Below are 21,343 nucleotides of genomic sequence, written 5' to 3'. Positions count from 1 at the left end.
TTGCCTGAAAAACCCATGCAACCTTTAAGGTTTCGGCCTCAGATTTCGTTAAAATTTAACAAGGCGGCCGAAGTCATGCCAATATTTACTTTCATCGTACGAGTGGTATAAAAATCCACAGCCGTGATTCGAACGCCCGATCTCAGGGTTGAGAGGATCGCTAAAGTTTCTCATTGCTCTTTCATTGGCTTATTTGTTTCTCCACGGGCGCAGATCAATAGGCAAAATAAAGTGATTATTCGTCTGGAAGTATTTTAAGGATTTGACAAAGTGATCACAAGATAAAATATCTAAATCGTATTATACATTCATAGAAAAATTCCTTTTAAAATTTTGCGTCGTATGAAAATTTCCTCTTTAAGTGCTGTCTTTTATATTGTACTTAAGCTTAAAATATTCTAACTCGTGACTTTAATGGCGTCGCTACGAGGAATATATAATAAAAACGTTTTCTCTTTATGTAAATATTGCACAAAAAATAATGACCGTTAAATGCATGTATAGAATTTTAATTAATGTTTCAATTAAAATAAACTGCGAAATTTTAATAGGATGAAACTAAAACTTCCAACATAATTTTTGGTTAACTGAGATGATGATGATCTGCAAATGTCATTAACTGAATGGTCAAACGATAAGGAATGTTTCAATTTTGTCAAAAACAAATCTTGAACATTATAAACAAACTAAAAAATACCAAAATAACCTTAGTGCCTGATAGGCGACACCAAAGTATATGTTTCTTGAAATTCCTTATAAATTAATGAGTTCAAAACATTTTTATACCCTATAGATATTATCAAATCTATCTTAAATTTATAGAGTGCCAAGCAATCACATCCCAGATTCGCCTTTAATTACAGCACTGAGATGATTTTTTACATAAGCTAACTTTTCATAGCTTCTTTAAATAAATACGGTTCGCTACGTTTTACGTTACGCTACGGAACTCCTAGCGAATTTGCCACGTAGAAACAAATGACTACTTTATAAATAAGCATTATTAATTCATGTCAACCTTAATTGTTTTGTAACAACGACAAAAATAATATACATAGCCAAATGGGTGCATTCCCAATATACATGCAAAACCAGAGCGTAGTGTGCTTGTTTGGCTGTGAAACTGGGGCATAGGTCGTGCCAAATTGTCTCCATGGCTTATCTGAAGTATTATGCCGGGCGCAATAAAGTCACCCATTGTGTAATACTCCGAATGTCTTGTTTACTCACTTTTAAGAGATCTATTACCATTTAATTGTGTCGAGCTGAATTTTTATGAGACATCGCTTTGTCGTTCCAATTTTAAACACTTACATAATTTATACCGAGTCGTTACTTTGTAAATTCCTTTAGCCACGGAGTACAGGCCGGCTGTTTTACGATCATCTACTTATGAGAAATGATAGGATATCGTTAGGCCTCTTAGGCAAGTGTGTTTACAATTACGTAACAGTTCTGCCTAGTCGTATATAAGGCCTAAATTTCAGAGACTTGTTAAAAGTATATTATTCAATGTTTAATAGCATTTATAAGATTGTAGAACTTTAGGAAAATTAAATCCTCAGGGCTTAAGGGTTGATAAACGAGCTATTAATCCTTTCAAGGCTTTATGTTGAAACCTACCCTTTGAGATAAAAGGTAATTATTACAATTTTTAGTAACAACCAATGTCAATTCGCACACATATATAAATGTTGCAAATTCGAAGCGATTAATATTAGTTAGATAATAGATCAGATGATTTTATTTTTTAAGTCAGTACGCACGTCCGGCACAGGTCGATAAGAGAGGTACTGAACTAGACGATTGATCTAACGCACTATTTAGTCAGTCAAAATTTGTCGACACGAACTGTAATTTTCATACAAATTTAGTTTTTGACCTTCTTCATACACTACTGATCGCCTCACAGGCCCCTAGTAGTTTCTAATCTGATTAATTGACTTTAACACAATGACAATTTACAACCTGTAAGATGTCTATGATATTACGTGGTGTTGCCATGCTAATAAAACAAATGACATCGTATTCTCATTATTACATTATGTCTGTATTTATACAGAGATTTATTAGAGATTTTACATAAGATGATGATGTATGTAACAGGCGCAGCAGCGGCTTCGCGTATGTATGTGGATGCTGTCGGCAAGTTGGGGCGTCAGGCCCAGCAGGGAACGTGGGGTGGATGTGCAGATATTGGTGAGTGACATTCTTAAGCAAACTCATACAAATCACCCGCTTTTTAAACCCTAAAAGTAAATTTATACGTTTTCATCATGATTTCCAAACTATTCGCTGTATACGTTACCAAGATACCACAAACCTGGTTACCTAATAACATATCATATTTTCTCTAAAAAACATCTAACAGCAACTATTTATCGATATGAAATTCTGAATGTTTGTTTTTTCATGTTTTCTTTATTACTCCAAATTTCTATTTTCATACAGTAAAACTTACAAAAAGCAGATGGAATTAAGTTTAAAAGAAATATTAAATAAGTACGTAAGTTATCTCTTTAAAGACATGGAAAAACACAAACATTCCTAATGAATATAAAAGATATTATAATCGATAAAAAAACTTGCAGGAACCGCTCTAATGAAGGTCGTTGAAGTGTACCGGGAAATACAAGATCAACAAATGAACATTGTAAGTATATGAGCATTCCATTCCATTCTTTTATAATACACTATTGATGACCAAAGAGGTCTTAATGTTTAGTGTCACCTATATGTATATGTTTAGACGGATTTAATTATTGTAATCCAACAGGAAATGTGGTGATTTCAGTTCATACGTCTGTATTTAAACTTTGTTACAGTCTGTATAATACTCCTCAAATCATACGATCCCATCAGAAAGTGTGAAACGTGTCTTAAACTGTGCGAGATCCGGTGAATGAAAGCTACTATCATTAAAGTTCGATTCGGGATTCGAACTCGTGTCATAATATACATTCAAACCTCTTAACCAACAAGCTACAACACATACCAATTAACCAAATAAACGAGAAAAATAGGATCGACATTTTTCTTTACAAAATTACTCGTAAAACATCTGTCGTAAAAAACTTTCTCATTTTTTATTTGCGCGAAAGCGATAATCTTAATTTATTTGTTTGTTACAGTTGAAAGCATTCTACGTCGACTTACTTGTGCCCTTAGAAACTAATTTGGAGAAGGACACAAAAGTCGTGCAGGTACGGTATTTTGTTTTAAATAGTATTAGAAATAAACTTGACTTTACGTATACGTAGTCTATCAAGAAATAGAAAAAAGACGAACTATAAAATAATAAAGTGGCATATTTATTTAATTGCTTAACGTATTACTACATTTAATAACTACTAATTAAAATGACTCAGACTAAACTTATGAGTCAATTTTATCGAATATTTTTTATCGCAGTCGGAGCAAAAAAGATTTCTACAACAACACAAACTACGATCCGAGAGTTACAGCAAAGCAGCAGCGACAATTAAAAAGCAACGAAAAAAGAAGACGAACGCTACTAAAGTTGGCTCGGCTATGGACAAGGAAATGAAGGTAAATTAAACAAGATTTTTTTAGATTTAATTAATCTTTATTACAGATAGATAATCAAATCTCTGCACCACATTTTCATCTATTTTATGTGTCTGTATTTACAGGCCTTGGATTCGATTCAATATTAAAAACAGAGCTGTTTCAGTAAAAAAAAAATCATTTTTCAATAGAACTATTATAACTATATTTGTTTATTTTGCAATACTTATAAGTGCCTATGAATATTCTATAATTTTGAACGATAAACATTACATTTATAAGTAAAGTATTGAATGAATAATTATTATTTATGTAACTGAAACTCATCTTAAAGTTTATTTTAACGGTGTCCGATGTAGAAAATAACTCATTTAGAAATAGATTAAAATTTAAATGAGCGGTAAATCAAAAAGCTTTCTTAGACATTAAATAGTATCTAATAAATAAACTTTATTAAACGATTTACCTTAAAGGAACGCTTAAGATTGTAATTAAGGGCTTTTATCGCTGACGTCACACCATAGACAATGCCTTTTGCATATTTAACATTAATTTGTATTACTATGGAAACATCCACATGAAATCGTGAACCATATAAGTACGTTGTCATATTTTGAAATAGGTCAGTAAATGCTGTTGGTTATTATACCATCGTTAGTATAAAATAATAAATTATGTCTATAGGAGTATTGTAGTAGTAGTAGAGCAATACTTAATTTCGAGGTAACTTAGGTATAGCATTCTGTATTTAAATATATGTAAACTTAACTGTAATTTACTATAGTAAAAATATAGATAATGAGCGAAAATATCTCAAAGAAAAAATAGACAACAAATTTTCTATGATTTTTTATAGTCTGTGGACACCCAATCAATTATTATCAGTTCGGCGCATAATAATTTTCAAATTATTGTTGGATTAAACTTTAATGTTTAATTTTTTAATCGTTTTGATTTTTTACTCTATTTAAGTTGTTGGCGAATAATAATATTCCTTATTTCAGAGCATGCAAATACTGGAGGAAGAAAAAACTAAATTAGACGCCTTTTGCGAACAAAGTTTGAAGAACGTAAGTACATTTCACCCAGTACCCACGCGAATTCAAAAAGTTTACGAAAAATCTGCTTCTCAGTTTATTTTTTTAATATTTTAGGTTCGAGCTTACAAAATTGATTATAATTAAGAACATAATAATGATATTTAATGATAAAATTGTCCACTCGATATTTATATAACTATTTAATTTAGTTTCTTTCGAAGTTTTTTTTTCTACTACATACATGTAAAATAGTAAGGTCGTTGACCTTCTCTTCGGACATTTTTCATGTCGCAAAACAAGAAAAAAAAATAGATTTTATTTTAAATTCTTTAATCCTCATTTACAATCGAATCTTAAGCAACTTTGTTTGCTTTACTCTACACATGTATAGGCCTCTAATAGAGACTTAGGGCCTGTTTCACAATGTCCGGATAAGTTCCAAATAAGCTATTTATTACTTATTGGTAGGATAAATAGTATTTTTGCGTTTCACGACTGTCAGATAGCGCTATACGTCATGAAATTCGAAGTATCTTATTTGGAACTTTTATCTTTCGAATAATTTATGTGTTGCATAGCTATTTGACACTTTATCCATACATTGTGAAACAGACCCTTAATGTACGTATACGTTATACGTTAATAAGAGACGTAATGCATATATGCTTTGTTTCAGGCCATGACTCAAGAGCGACGTCGTTACGGTTTCGTACTGGAACGCCAATGTTCGCTGGCGAAGCATTGGCTTGCGTACCACTCAGCTGGCGCTAATGCGTACAACACAGGCCTTGAGGAATGGCTCGAAGTGTCGAGGACGAGGGAGTACTTGCCCCCAAACGTTGAAGCCATGTTTGTCAGCAGAATGCGAGTGAGTATAAAAAAAACATTACATGATTTATGATTTACGAAAGAAAAAATAGGTTAATAATAATAGTATTCATCGTACTATCGTATGCGAATATGTATAATCAATGTTTATTGGAGTAATCTTTACAAAATATTGACCAACCTTATATTTTCGTGTTTGTCGTAAAACTTTTCCGAAACGAGTATAAAATTACTTTATTGGTTATTGTATGGGCGTTTGAGCTTTATACTTCGCAACAAGAAAGTTGATCGCGAGCTTGAGCATAAACATTATATATCAATAAATGTCACGAATAATTTTATTAAATCTTAAAAACAACAAACCCAAACTAAAAACTATACTCTTTTGTAATAGAATCGCGCGGGACATCCGCTGTCAAACTATTACTACGTATCGTAAAACACCAGTATTTTTTTCTACTAAATAATGACGAATAAGCTTTAAACTTCCTTAATAATTTTACTCAACTTAAAACTTAAGATATTATAATAAATCAAATTTAAAAATATCTCCCAAAATTTCGTTTATACTCTTCATTGCCCATACAACATAATTAAATTGAGTGAATTAGGCATTTTTATTATCACTATCTCATCTAGACGTTTATAAACATATTATAATTAACATAATATCCTTGTAGCAAGTATCATTCTGGGCTGACGAAGACATATACGCAAGTCCTCGTAACGGAGATGACGACGATCGCGCATCAGTTGGTTCGGCTTTGCGCAAGACGCGATCTGTGGACGCCTCGTGTCTCGATGTACGCTCTATCGCCGATCTGGGATCACCCAGCCAGGGCATCTCCAGGGCAAAGTCGGATCTAAACTTGCAAGCCAGCTTACATGAGCACGGTAAATTGATTTTCTTTTGTTTTAGTTTAAATTAGGAATATTTAATTCGGTTATGGATTCTGAAGGTATATCTATCTTAATTATATTTTTAATCAATAACTAAAAAAATTGTAAAGGTTTTCTAATTTGCTGTAATTATTATTATATTTTTTTATTATTTATTTATTTTAGTATATAAAAAATACACAAAATGATTTTATTTCAACAGTTATAATTAACAAATTTTATTTATTTTCAATTGAAATAAAATATATCACAACGCATGGTTATTAAAACAGTCCCTGTTTTAATAACCATGCGTTGTGATATACTGTGTTCTTTTTACATATTTTAACAATAGAACTTACATTTTAGATTCTGATATGCGTACAAACACTCGGCCGACGTCACTCGCTCCACCATCTTGCACATCTCGGGACCCGCCACTGGCAAGGGCCTTGTACGCCTACGCAGCTGCAGGCGACAACCAGCTTAGTTTCCAGCAGGGAGATATATTAGCCCTGCTAGGAGATCGTACTAAGGGCTGGCAGTATGGAGAAAATTTGAGAACACACAGCGCCGGCTGGTTCCCACTGGCTTACACCGAACCGATCATAAGTGAAGAAATTATGTGAGTATAGGACTATTAAAGCTATTACACCAAGGAATATTTATCGCCTTTTTGTGAGATTTTTATTAACATAAGTACATAAATGTTTCGCAGGCTACTACTTTCGATTTTTAGATGGTGAACTCGTACCCTAGTAGTTTCTTTCACAACTAATTTGTGATGAGATCAGCATATCAGATCAAAAACTACTTGTATGAAGAATAGAATACTAGTCACCTACTTACGCATAATGTAAAACCTCAAAACCCGTGTAACGTTTTTTGTAAATACTTTGATGGATTATTTAACATAAGACGCCTAAAGAGAACTAAACCTTTTGAGTTAATAAATATAGTGTAGTGAATATAAATGCAAGTGCGGTATCTCAGACACATGAATGATGTCAAAATATTATAGAATACTAATACTGTTTATGAACATTTCTGTAGTTTAAGCTATTCATTAGTATTGTAGGAAATTAACATAATATTACTTATTAGCTATAATTATTGTATAGGCTATAATTGTAATTCATGTAAAGTCGCACTCTTTTTGTGAAGTTTATTGTGAGAAAAAAAAATAGCATAATTTTAAACAGTGGATAAAAAATTTTTTAGAAAAAATTAAAAAATGTACACTTAATGATAAAATTATATACCAGCTTTCAAATCTCATATATACACAATGATTCCAGTAACTCTCCAGCCCGATGGAGCTGTGCGCAGACGCCGAGTGAGACTCCGCCGCCTGCGCCTCTCACTCACACCCAGATGACCACACCTTCTGGACATTCGCATCCACCCACTCGCATGTTTGGGGATACTGTCACTGCGCATCACGTCGCTAAGGTATCCCTCTGACAAATACATGTTCTTCAAACTAATCTTAAATATAATGAAGACATTTTAGATGTAAAATCATTATCTGTTATAAAAAAATAGTTTTAGTTACATATTTCATTCAATTCAAAATCATTTAATCATTTAGATAACACAATGTACACTTATGAAAAATATATTTATGTTTTTCTATAAAATAACTAATATTTTCTGGAACCAATTTCACTCTGTTGTCCTTAGAATCAATATAATTCATATATCATCAGTTCAAACATATAATTATTCCTCTAATATAACAAATCCCTTTACCAGGGTCGCCTTGCTCCAACATCACCAGGCCTGCCCCCTACATTGCCCGCACCGTCTCCGAATGCTCTCACTACATCAGCTAGTGCCACTTTCCATTCCACACCATCTGGAGCAAGCAGTGCAATAAAGAATTCCACATCCGCCGCTAATTTCACTACACATGCTGTCATTGAGACGAGGAGTTTTGGACCACAGACTCTGCCATTGCGATCACAGGTAAATAACATTAATTCAAGAAAAAAGAGTACATCACATTCAATTAAATGATTTACATAAATACTTTTCGTTCTGTGAGTGAATTTTTCTATTTAAAAGCTAATTTGTTAATTTTTTATTTCAATGTTCAGATGACTCAAAATAAGGCACCGGCAAAAACTGTGGTGTCAGCAGTTGGGGCTGTCGGTAATGTGTCGTTGCATAGCTCTAACGACTCTGGTTTTTCAAATGAACCTCCACCGCAGCCTGATATCGATTACAGTGATGAAGAAGCTCAGCGACTTCGGGTACCAATCAGGTATTTACGGTCTCCCTTAAAATACAGTAGATGCTTTTTCCCACGCACTCGCTATTTGATTTTTTTTATTTTTTGCTAGTTGTTTTACCTTTGTTTTTTTTATTTTGTAGTAAGTCTGCTCATCCAAACAACGATAATAGAGCCTATTTGTTAAAAACACAAAGCTTGAAGCGCGGACCTAAACTAAACAACACGAACAACGGCTACTTAACAGATGATCAGCAACTGCTTCTCCGCAACATGCTAGACATGGACAATAATTCTCAGAAAATAAAGAGAACAAAGTCGTTTTGGAAGTTTGGACGTACCACCGCCGAAGAAATAATGGAAGGGATGTCGTTGTGGCAGCATCGAGATATCGTTGATACAGTACCAGAGTACAAAAAGAAACTGTTTGTTAAGTTGAAGAAAGAACTTCGGCCAGCTCCAAATATACCAGAAGTACGAAAACAAACAAGTCCAGAGAAACCTGTCCCTATTGAAAACGTACAAAGATCCCAGGAAACAATCGACAGAAAAGACGTTAAAGTTAATGGCATGAGGCAGGCAAGAAGTTTGGGATCTATCCAAGCACAAGAAGAACGAGCCGAAAAACATAAACGAAACAACGACAACTATCAACAACCTCAAATGAACAAAAAAAGCATGTCAGAAAAATCAATTGTGGAGGAGAAACCTGAAGAATTTGTGCAAAGAAACGAATCTAGACATTCAGATTTGACTAACACAAGCACTATAAAAACAAATTTTGAAAACAGCTTCTATAACGATGAAAACGGTGACGGCTATGTTATGAAAACTGTTAAGCGACGCGAAATACTACAGAAGTATGATAATGATAGCAGTTCTGAGGTTAATTCTGTTGCTTCTAGTACTGATCCATATGATTGCATCATTGTTGATGACCATATGACATCAAAGAAGCAGCAAGAATTAGATCGCCGCAGACAAGCTCAACTCATGGAAAAGGAAATTAAAGTCAATAAAGAGAACGCGTATATGCCCGAGTTCGATGAAATTGAAATTACTCCTGTAAAACCCCACGTGAGAGGAAATTTAACGGCAGAGAAAAATAAAAAACCATCTCATGACAGATCGTCGCCAAAAACGATGGAATTCAAAACTTTTAAAGATAATTCAAAAGAAATTAAATCATTTTCAGCTTCATCTGAAACGCTCAAATATAAGGACAATGATCATCTAACTGACCGATACGGTATACCTATAGAAAGAAATAACAATGAAATTCGACAAGACGAATCTTATAATGGACACGATGATGGAACTCTTAAATACAAAAAGCATTCAAATGAAGAAAAAAGTCGTCAACCAAATAATTTCGATAACATGAAGAATAAAAAGGATTATCCAAAAGCAGAAGCTAGAAATCAAAAGAAAGAATCTAGACAGTTTGAGACCCGAGAACCAAGAATTGACTATTCCTTGGACAGACGTCAAAGTAAAAAAGAAATTCCTGACAAAAACCGTGAGGTTAGATCACGAAGCAGAATAATCCGAAGTTACGATGACAGCTCATTGCAATACAACGGAAGAAAGGAGGAGCGGTATTATGATACGAACATATCGTACTTCAGCGATCATGAACGACGTGGTTCGAGATATGATTACGAGACGGATTCCAAAAAAGCAGAAAAATCTAAAATACGCCAAGAGGAAGCGAGACTCGAAGGCAGAAGATTCGTCGACCAAAGAAACGAGAGTCAATACAGCGAGTCAGATGATCAAAAATTTAACGAAGCTTTAAAACAACAAAGACCGCAGTTATTACCCAGAACAAAGTTACTTAAACGCTCAACTGAAGGGCCTGAATTACCTGAAGAAGGTCACACCTTTGGACCGTGGTACGATTTATGGGGTCGGGAAACTGCCATGTACAAGTAATTATAGGCCTATTTAATCTAAGGATACCCTTTAACCATTGTCAAACATTTCACATTGCACGAGTAGTTTACTTATATTATTTTGCACTGGCTACTTTATATATTTTTTATCGTTGTAATTCTTTTACCAGTTTGTATATTTTTGTTGTTATTGTTAATTGAAATTATTTTTACAATTACTTATAAGATTAACAATTATTATGTTAGTGAATAAGAATTAATACATCTATGGTATATTTTTAACATGTGAGTATAGTCATTCTGAATTTTAATTATATAAATATAATCTGATTTATTTGTACACAGGCCGCAACAATTTGCAACGGTTAAACTAAGAAAAACATTAACAAACGACCGATCGTCGCCTGCCATTGATTAATGTTTTATATATTTTATTATTATTTGTTATAAATATTCTATATGTAAATTAGAATCACACGTATTTTGTACAGTTATTCATAGTTTAAGAAAGAATATATCACATTTTTTTACAATAATATTGAGTTTTATTATAAATCTATTCTTTTTAAACGTATACTTATACTTTTTAAATATTAAACTTTTGTGCATCTTCAACATGAAACAATTACTATATCGTGGGGAATCGAACCTTAGACGTCCCAGCTATTTTCATGTTATATAATATTACATATTGTCATGTCAAGCTACGGAGGCAAGCAGAAAAAGAACTATTTCAATTATTACTAGATAAAATTAAAAACACGTATTTTTGTGATATCAAAAATCGTATACAGAAATAGTTTACGAAAACCGACTTAAGAATGAAAGAAAAATCAATGTCAAATTGGTCCCTCGGGACAATGGCTGATGATTTATCACATTTTCCGGGCTTATGGGGTTTCCTTATGGCTCTCACGCCAAGATGTTTCAAGTAAACATTTATTTTGCCAAAGATATCAAAAAATTACACAAAAGTTTTTCTTTTAACATAAATCTTTTTGAAGTAATACTATTAAAGCTAGATTAGATACGTACTCGAGTTTACCAAAGCCCATAACGCATCTGAAGATTATAATAATCAGACTTAATTAACACGGCTAGTCATGGGAAAGAATCAAATCTGATAGCTACAATTACCACAAGACAAGAGTCATATAACATTACTACATACAGTATAAACTCTATTACGACACTAGAACTGTCCATATTTTGACGTTACAAAGAGTTGTCGTTAATAGAAGGAACATCTGTACTAGAAAAAAAAAGTTTATTTCGGACTACTGTTAGTAATTACATAAAAAAACAATTCTTATTTGAATGCTATTAGTGTATTATTTTCGGCGTAATGCGTATAGTGTGATATTTTCGGCTGAAGTCTTTTGCTGCACGAGATATTATATAATTTTTAAACGATATTAAGGTATGTTCGTGGGAAGACACGGTCAAGCAATTCCAATTTGTAAACAAATAGACGGATTTCTTAGAAAATTCGGTATACAGTTTGATGCCGGTAGTCGAGTTTATTACGGGCTAGGACAAAAGAGCGACAAAATAACAAATATAGCTCTGCAGTTTTAACTAATTTCAGCTTAAAGTACTTTTTATTTTCTAAATGTCGTTATTCGGGGTGGGTATAATGCTTGTAGAGTGTATATTTGTATGGAAAACAAGCTAAACAACCAAATCCGAGTAATTACGATGTTTTATTTTGTCCTGTAACTGAACGACATACATGGAGTTAACACTGTATTTTCTTGTGAAGTTAAGTAAGTTAGTAAAATATAATGCATCGCCCAAAAATATCGAAATAGTCGAACCAAAAATAATGCAATAAAATTGCTATGTTGCTAATATTATGTGGTAATGTGTGGATTACCAACATGACATGGCAATCTAAAGAGTATTTAAACAAAATTTTAATACAATCTTCTATAAATTTGTTGTTGTTAACGATAATATAAGTTATGGCTGATGTTTCTCACAAATCGCACCTATTCCTATATTATCTTTTAGGAAAAACCAGAAGCTAATTGTATCTAATTCTCACACAAAACCAGGATAGCTAGAAGATTTATCAATCCCAGCAGTGACAAAACAAAAATCTTGCTTGCAATTCGTTCATGTAAATGTACATTCATGCATTTATGTAAAAGTTCCACAAAGCAAACAGAACACATCGAATTTGGAACAAAACGAAACCAACACTACACTTGGGAAGATTTTGTCAGCGTAATGCTTAACCTTTACAACCTGAGCTAAGCCAACAAGGCGGTCTTAAATATGCAAATATCAATAAATATTTTACAAACATATAAATCTCGTTAAACAAAAATTAATTATTAATTTTAAACTATAACATTTCTTTTCTCTTTCTCAAATCGCAAATAAACCCTTAAAAGTATAACATATATATATATATAGTTATAATAACTACCTGAACTGAATAAGTCCTGATGATGCCACCGTCTTGATATTGTTAAGATACGCTTTTTATTTTACTAGCTGACCCGGCAACTTCTTTCTGCCTAACAGACTAATAATATAATATGTAAACATTAGGTAAAATTAATTTAGGATGATAACAACATCAACTTTTCTTATAAAAATGCAAAGAAAAATTGCAGTTTTACACATTAGGCCTCTTACTATAGCCCGATACTGCATGTTATAGCACTATCTGATTTACAACATTTTTTGATGATGTAACGCATCTCCGATCAAGATCAAAGCCCGGTTATGCATCTCATCGTTCACCTCAAGATTTCTTGAAATCGTTGTAAATTGATTCGTAGTTATGTCAACGGATGGCACCACACGCTGTTTGCATTTCTGAAATTATTAATTTATTTGTTGTTATTCGATAAGTTATCCGATATTTTATTACTTATTGTGCTATTCGGAGCGGAGAAGAATCCATCTAAAAAGGGATGACTAACATTAGCCGTTCTTGAGTTATAAGTAGTATAACTAATACGACTATGTTTTATATATTAGATTATACGAACAATAACAGAGGAAGCGTGCTTTGAGACGTGACAACTTACCTTTAACAGACTTCAAAATGGCTGAAATGGACGTATTACAACTATGTAGGCCATCCAAAGGCTCTATAAGAAGTTCAACTTCTGCTACAGCTATTCAAAACGAATTACCATAAAATATAACCAAATTGCTTCAACTATGCCTATAAAAATTTAAAGGTTCTTTTGTTTTCTTTATGCGATGATCCCTTTCAAACAAAAATATTTACCCAAACTGTCTCGGCATCATAAAGAACTGTATACATAAAAATACTTCTTAAAAATTTGCTGTGTTGTTCGGACTAATGCTAATTCATCATCGGACGTCAGAGGCAGAATACAAAATATCATCCGTATCACCTCGACATACGTCGTACCCTAACTGACTGTTTGTTAAGGCTGTGTTGGCAGCGCACAACAACTATGTTGGGATTACTGAAGTATTTCCAAACCAATTCCACTTAGAGTCCTTCAAGAAAAGAGCGTACCAATTCTTTAAAGGCCGGGAACGTACTTGCGAGCCTTCCGGAAATGCGGCTGCCGTTTCACTCAACATCAGGTGAGCTGTCCTGCCCGTTTGCCTCCAATTACATTTAAAAAAACATGCATTTTGAAATGTAAAATGCTTTATAAATGGGTCCTGTTGTAGGTAAATACACGTGCATCTTAGCAACGATTTGAGAAGTAAGGTTATATCGTGTACGCCGTCTCTATAATAACCCACTCATCGCGCCGAGCAAAGCAAGGACCGAAGCAGAGGAAGTCGACGTTTTTCACTCGTCAAAGGAAGGCACGCGTCGTTAGAGCTACACATTGAATATACCTTTAAATATCTACCTTATAGTTAACTGTTCCTATACAGGGTGTCCCACGGCGATGCCACACGGAGGGAAAGTACCTTAAATATTAATGATAGGATATTTTACTGAAAGAAGACATCGTTTAATTTTTAATAATAAGTAGAACTGCATTCACGGATTTTTTTAAAAATCGCCTACCTCAACCGGGAATCGAACCCGCCAAATGTGACAGTAAATTTACATGTATTTTATAATAGCGTTTGAAAAGGCTACTAATAAGCATTATTTTTTCCTTAATAACCTAGCATATTAAATGAAACTAAAAACATAAAATTTTACATTTTATTAAAAAACAGTAATTATCAAATGCTCAAAATGTGATCCATTGTTGTTGTCTGTTGTATACAAATTCTCACTCTTTTAATAATTTCTCTTGAGATTTTAAGAAATAAGATTAATAATCTTCCTGATGCAGATCGACGAAATCTCATATTCCAGCAAGATGGGGCTCCGGCTCATAACAGTAGGAGAACACCCGAGTTTCTTAATGAACATTTTCCTTCCTGGATCGGCACTTTTGGACAAATTAGATGGCCATCGAGATCCCCAGATCTAACACCACTTGATTTTTTTATGGGGTTATGTAAAAGATTTAGTTTACAGGAACCGGTACAACAGTGTGCAGGAGTTACAAAATGAACTTAGATGTATTATTTTAAACATCCACCATGCAAAAATAAGTTAATCGACAGGGAGAGAAATTATTAAAAGAGTGAGAATTTGTATACAACAGACAACAACAACGGATCACATTTTGAGCATTTGGTAAATTATTTTTTTTTAAATAAAATGTAAAATTTTATGTTTTTAGTTTCATTTAATATGCTAGGTTATTAAGGAAAAAATAATGCTTATGAGTAGCCCTTTCAAACGCTATTATAAAATACATGAAATTTTACAGTCACATTTGGCGGGTTCGATTCCTGGTTGAGGTAGGCGATTTTCAAAAAATCCGTGAATGCAGTTCTACTTATTATTAAAAATTAAACGATGTCTTCTTTCAGTAAAATATCCTATCATTAATATTTAAGGTACTTTCCCTCCGTGTGGCATCGCCGTGGGACGCCCTGTATACTTAATTGTAGAAACTGTGTGTCTGATTGGCTATGGTAATTTAATTTTACGTAGTCTTTATTATTTATTTTATCTATACTTATATTTTAATATTATAAATGTGAAATTTGTTTATTATACATGATTATTTTTAAATATTGAGGTTAATATTTAAAGATTCGTTACTTAAATAGATCGTAAAAACTTATACAAGCTTTTTATTTGGAGACATGAATGTTTTATTATTCGACAAGCCAATGGGACGAAACTAACGGGGAGTAAAAGAATTGCTGGGATCGACATAAAAATCAACTTCACTGCAAATCATGCGGGAACCAATATTTTCCGAGTCATCGCATTTCTTAAACTCGGCGACCTGGAAAGACCACAATTAAACATCACATGCAAAAATTATTTTTAAAAATGTATACGCGTATTTTAATGAAAGTATTTGCCACAGGGTTTCAGAGGAGCTTAAATAAAAGCTTGAAACGACGTGTTTCAGGGTATTAGTGCAAAAATTGCAACTCTTATACACACGAACAAAACTCTGTTGGTCTGCGGTTGCAACTGGACGCTTTTAACGGCGGGGAAACAAAAGTTCCGTAGACTGTAATGTTTGCTCCAAAACTCTGAATCTAAATAAAAGTCATTCAGACAAGTGGTGGCGTGCTTTGCCTTAAATTAAGAGGGGGTTTTGTGCTCTTCGCCTCTCATAGATCTAATGTATTTGTTTAATACCTATTAACTGTTGTATGGTTTAAATTGAGGTTTAAGTTATGATTTGAATTAGGTGTCCGTTTAATAGGGCCGTTTTTTGCTTTACATGTGAATATGATTTACATTTGAAAATAAAAAGAACAAGACAATGTGTTTGTGTGAGTGTGTGTGTGTGTGGAGAGAAAATGTTTTGCCCTATGCGAATTAGCAGCCTAATTCCTAACAAATAATCTACTACTACTCTTAATAAACTATAAATAGTATTGAAATTAATGTGTATAACAGAATAAATCAATAACATACAATAAAGACATTTTATATTAAATTTAGGAGATTAGTTGAATATTACCTAACCACAGCCGCAATGAAATAATTGATTAAGCCCACCATTATGCACACCATTTCCACATAATCCGCGGTATATTGCAAGCATTTCATCGGAAACGCTTCGATTATTCATCGAAATCTCTGGCATGCATAAATTTAAAATGTGGGATATTCCCGTGACGTGGTATATTGTGGCCGGGCTAGACGTAATCCAAATGATAAGCGAACGGCCAATTTGGCAGCAGCGACCTCTATATATATCTCTCGACCTCTATGTATAGCCGATGCCAGCCCGCACAAACCTCTACATGCAACAATGTTCACTTTGGCGCCTAATTTATGTTAAACACTATTATAAACAGGGTAATGTTGCTAATATTAGGCTGGCTCCGAAGACGAAAATGCAGCGCCATGTTTGGAACAATTTGAATTTGTACACTATATTCCAGAGGAAATGATAAAAGGGTGAACTCGCAATAGAGTCGCATTGTCATATTTCTCACTTTGACTGTCAATTGTCCACGCAACTTCATTCAAACTCAGTTTGAAATATTTCAGTTTCATATAAATTCCATTGTATACAAACTCGTAAATCGTATTAAGTGAAACTATATTTTTAATGTTTAAAAAAATTTACGGCTAATATATCTACAATCTATCAATACACCATTTGAAAAGACTGTCAACAATCACAGCTTATAGAAGACTAATCTCATGAACTAGGTGTCCTTAGACGTAAGCCTATTTATTTATACTGATATATTTTATCAATAATTTTATTTAAAATATTTAAATTAAGATTGAGAAGATGACCTCGAGATAATGGTAGTAGCTCGCAATATCGCATCACGTTAAAATTACATCAGGTGATTTAATCAGCCCATATAGGTCCTCTTAAGAATATGCATAAAATTAGATAAATAACAATCTATATATTTTTTAATATATTGAATGGTAATTAAGTATAGTTAATATGCAGTGATTAAAAAAACAAAGCCATAATTGTAACTTGACACAAATGCTATAGCCACTTTTCAAGATTGTTGATCGCTTAGAATGAACTGCGAAATGAAAATGTTACGTAATATTGAACTCATAATAGAACTAGGACACTGGTACAGTTTATTCTCGTAACTGTTATTACACGGTAAAACTTGTACAATATCCCAAACTCTACAAAGGTAAGATAAGCGTAATAAATGAATGTTAGAAAAGTAGAAATAAGTAACTTCTACACCGGAATTTTAGATAAGTATCTTTGAATAAGGAAAATTGTAAGATTATAAAAGCAATGGAAAATTTTATTGTATACTCCAATGTACTTTTATCGTATACACGATAAAAAAGTGTGTAATACGATCGCCTTACCCCCATTATCTGGGGAAAATTATCTCTCCAACTGATACGAGACCAAAGATCAAAATAAGAATAGCAAGTGGAAAAATTAAATTTTGGACACTGAGGGAGATCATGAAAACAGATTTCAGCAAAAAAATAAACAGCAATGTCGAATACTGGTGTTAAACACCAACTTTAACGTTTTTGGTTACGAAACTTTGCCACTGTCTAATCAGTGTTTGTTTTTTTTAATTCCTATTTTTAGCAAAACTTATGTTTACATATTATATTGTCGTAAATATTAGATGGAAGATTTTATAAAATTATCAGTAGATCAGTTCAGAGAGCACAACAGTCAACGGTGTACTTATTCTACTACGAATCTTAGACCCAAAACTCGACGACATGTGTCCAACTTGTATATAAAACAAAAGAAACAAATGTAGTCAATGACCTACTCCGTTTTATTAGATAAGACATCTTTACATATCTCCAATTTATACGATGTCATAACAAAATTAACTAACACTTAAAATATGTTAAGTACGAAATACAATATGCTTTCAAAGGTTTAACTAGCAGTGTATAGTGTATACTAATTTAGCAATGTACAGTCCCAATGACGGAACATTTGTCCTGCCTTCAGGCTTCAGGACGGCATTAAGCTGTCTCATTGACGAGGCATGGCGGGATCGTTTGTTACTGCCCCACTTGAACTTGAGCCAAAAACCCAACTTTCAAGCTAAATTTGAGATTGGCGTTGAATATACACTAGAATACGCCGCAATTGTATGGACCTTTTCAGTCCTACTTTTATTTTACATAAAAATAAATTTTCTTGTGAAACTTATGTTCTTAATACTAAATGATTGACATGCATAAAAGATTTTATACAAAAATATAAAATCTGTTTTGTGTTACTGTAGCCATAGGCGTTTAAAATTACCGTTTACCTCGTCTTAAAGTGCATAGAAAAAGCATACGCTAATAAAAACATATGTAACAACTAATCCGTACATTCGAGTTTATTTCAACATGTATGAAGTTTTCTTAAGATTACGAGGGAACGTTAAAAGCTAATAAATATTGCATTAGTTGGTCTACGTACGTAATACGCGAAGTAATATTATTTCAAAACCATGTTAGCTGTTTATTTTCCTTAGGATTTATTATGTACTTAAATATAAATGTTTGCATAGTAAGCATTGCTTTCTTCACAGCCTGAAAGTAAACTGCAATACATCTTAAATTAATTTAAATAACCCGTTAAACGATATAAAAGATGAGAACGAGTTTATCTATCTATTATAGAAACTGAAAATCAGCGTTGTTAGTGATAGCAACGTAAAACTGATTAGTAATGAAATAAAATCTTCCTTTTATCTGATACGAAAGCTATACTCACCCAAAAAAATCCTTAAAAAAAATAAACATTTCAATTGAAATCAATCATATAAAATAGGGTTGCCGGGAAAATATCGCTTGTTAGCGATAAGGCCGCCCGTTGCTTCCCTTATAATTTTTATATATTGTGTTATTTGTGTTTCTTTGCAACGGAGTGTAAATAAATAAATAATAGTTTGTGTCAAACATAATTATCTCTAAAATACACAGATGTAAATTCTTACTTGTTTAATCTCTATGCAATTGTAATATATGTCGTATTAATAATATTAGCTGCAGTTTATTTTGTATAAAAAAATATTAAATTACCATTCAAGACGCGTAGACGTTATTCAAGGCGAGTTTACCCTCGGCAAGTAAATGTCAATAAACCACAAGAGCTGGGGTGAGAACGTCCAAGAAATGTAAAGAATAATGCACAATGTATGTAGGATTGTAGACCTACATTTAACCCTAACGATTCGACTCCAGTTCGAAACATTATGAACTTTAACCTTATTTTTCAGTGAGGCCGTTGACACAGTCCGAGTAATTGGTCCTTACTATTTAATTAATTACTAGCACTGCCTTTTCAACCAGTTTAAATCCCGACTATACCAGTCTTTAGAATTATATGTTACAGTTTTATATAATCTAAAAGATGCGAAGTTATTTAATGTCAACGAACTCGAGGTCGATGCGCTACTGGGAGCGTTAATTATTTTTCAAAAGTACTGTGTTCGAAAAAAGGTTTTATTACGGCATATATCGTTTCAATTTGATATATTTCCATTGGTTTACGAGAGTATGGCACATTAAAAAGCATACCCTTTAGCGAATTAAAACACGTTTTATTACCAAAATTAAAAAGTCCGAAACATAAGCTTTTATAACCGAGTATGTCAAAGCGTGACTAAAGTATACAGTCGAATCTAAATAATTTTCCTAATATATAGCACATGGTCCATATTTGTTTTCTTGGGATTGATATAACATGATTTATTCTTTATATATTCTTGTATAAGTCAGATTTCGCGTCTATCCGATACGTTTTAGCATATTCTAGTGGCTTTCTCTTCGAAGGCTTTAAGTTTTGTATTTTGAGTGGCCACTCGTGCTGTTTGCCGAGTATTAACCAAGTTTTCTGAATACATTTAGGAAATCGTAGGAAAGGTTTTCCGTAGAAAATAGAGTGTGATATACTTCCTCATATACACACGTAATATTTATAATGTAATGAAAAATATATATTCGTAGTAAATATGAATAATGTAATTCGGTAATATATATTGAGACTGGCCATCCACGCCGAAGATGTGATAGTTCAAAAACACGTAAGCATTTAGTTCATTCTCAGTCCCAATTATAAAACTTTATTAAAGTCATCATAGTAACATATTGACTATAAGCCCATCAATTCTCTTATACATATATTATAAGCCATGTTAGAGCTATGCTCCAATTACGTTGAAGCCCTAGCAAGGTATTCTTATAACACGCAATCATAACACTTGCTCCCTCTTGCTCTTACTAATAATTAATAAAGTAATTTAACACGCAGCCACCAAGATCGTATATCACCTTTTAATATTGAATAAACCCAATTGCACAATATAATTTAATAAAATGATATTATTATTCAGCATTACAATGTTTTTTTATCATAGTATACATGTTACAATAGTGTTCTGTAAATTAAAAGACAATTTTTACTGTATCATTTCAGACTTGTGCTACCCGCACGATCAAAATGGTTGGAGCAATGGCATTATATTTATCATATAATAATAATGACTATAGTATATTATCAACCATTGAATAGTATTTAATTTATGGATCTAGCAATATTGGCAACATTGGCAATCAAATAAACCAATAATATTCTGAACTAATTTGACGTTATCAAATTTTATGGCAGCTGACAGTAATGACATTGTTCCGCCAAAATAAATTACAATAATAATAATGACAATGCATTTACTTTTACGTTAATCTGTAGATCTAATAATAATGGCAAACTAAATAAACCACAGGTACTGTTTTAGCTGATTAGACTTTGACGTTGTTAATTTAACTCTCTGACACATAATGACAATGGCAGCTGACAGTAATGCCATTACTCCAACATATACTTGCCTCATTTTTTATCGGCTTCCGAGGAAAGATGAATTAGATGAAAGCATAAAACTGGTTATATATAAATAAAAGATGTTTGCGTGTCAAAGTATATACGATAATA

At 32.8% G+C, this 21,343-nt stretch overlaps 1 protein-coding gene across 2 annotated transcripts in view; it reads left to right on the top strand.

The window, feature by feature from the left end:
- The window catches only part of LOC110999031, a 139,492-nt gene extending 128,553 nt beyond the window's left edge, over positions 1-10,939 (top strand). For both annotated transcript variants that reach the window (XM_045629159.1, XM_022267906.2), the window contains 12 exons: positions 2,107-2,199; positions 2,592-2,653; positions 3,132-3,203; positions 3,412-3,549; positions 4,533-4,598; positions 5,245-5,436; positions 6,077-6,290; positions 6,645-6,900; positions 7,574-7,727; positions 8,031-8,243; positions 8,375-8,541; positions 8,652-10,939. In XM_045629159.1, the coding sequence (XP_045485115.1) occupies positions 2,107-2,199; positions 2,592-2,653; positions 3,132-3,203; positions 3,412-3,549; positions 4,533-4,598; positions 5,245-5,436; positions 6,077-6,290; positions 6,645-6,900; positions 7,574-7,727; positions 8,031-8,243; positions 8,375-8,541; positions 8,652-10,443 (3,419 nt within the window). In that variant the 3' untranslated portion in view covers positions 10,444-10,939. The remainder of the gene's footprint in view (positions 1-2,106; positions 2,200-2,591; positions 2,654-3,131; positions 3,204-3,411; positions 3,550-4,532; positions 4,599-5,244; positions 5,437-6,076; positions 6,291-6,644; positions 6,901-7,573; positions 7,728-8,030; positions 8,244-8,374; positions 8,542-8,651) is intronic.
- The last annotated feature ends 10,404 nt before the right edge of the window (positions 10,940-21,343 follow it).

The sequence above is a fragment of the Pieris rapae genome, chromosome 8 (genome assembly GCF_905147795.1).
Source record: "Pieris rapae chromosome 8, ilPieRapa1.1, whole genome shotgun sequence".
Taxonomy (NCBI): domain Eukaryota; kingdom Metazoa; phylum Arthropoda; class Insecta; order Lepidoptera; family Pieridae; genus Pieris; species Pieris rapae.
The sequence above is the reverse complement of the archived record's forward strand: the minus strand, read 5'-3'. Positions and strand labels throughout refer to the sequence as shown.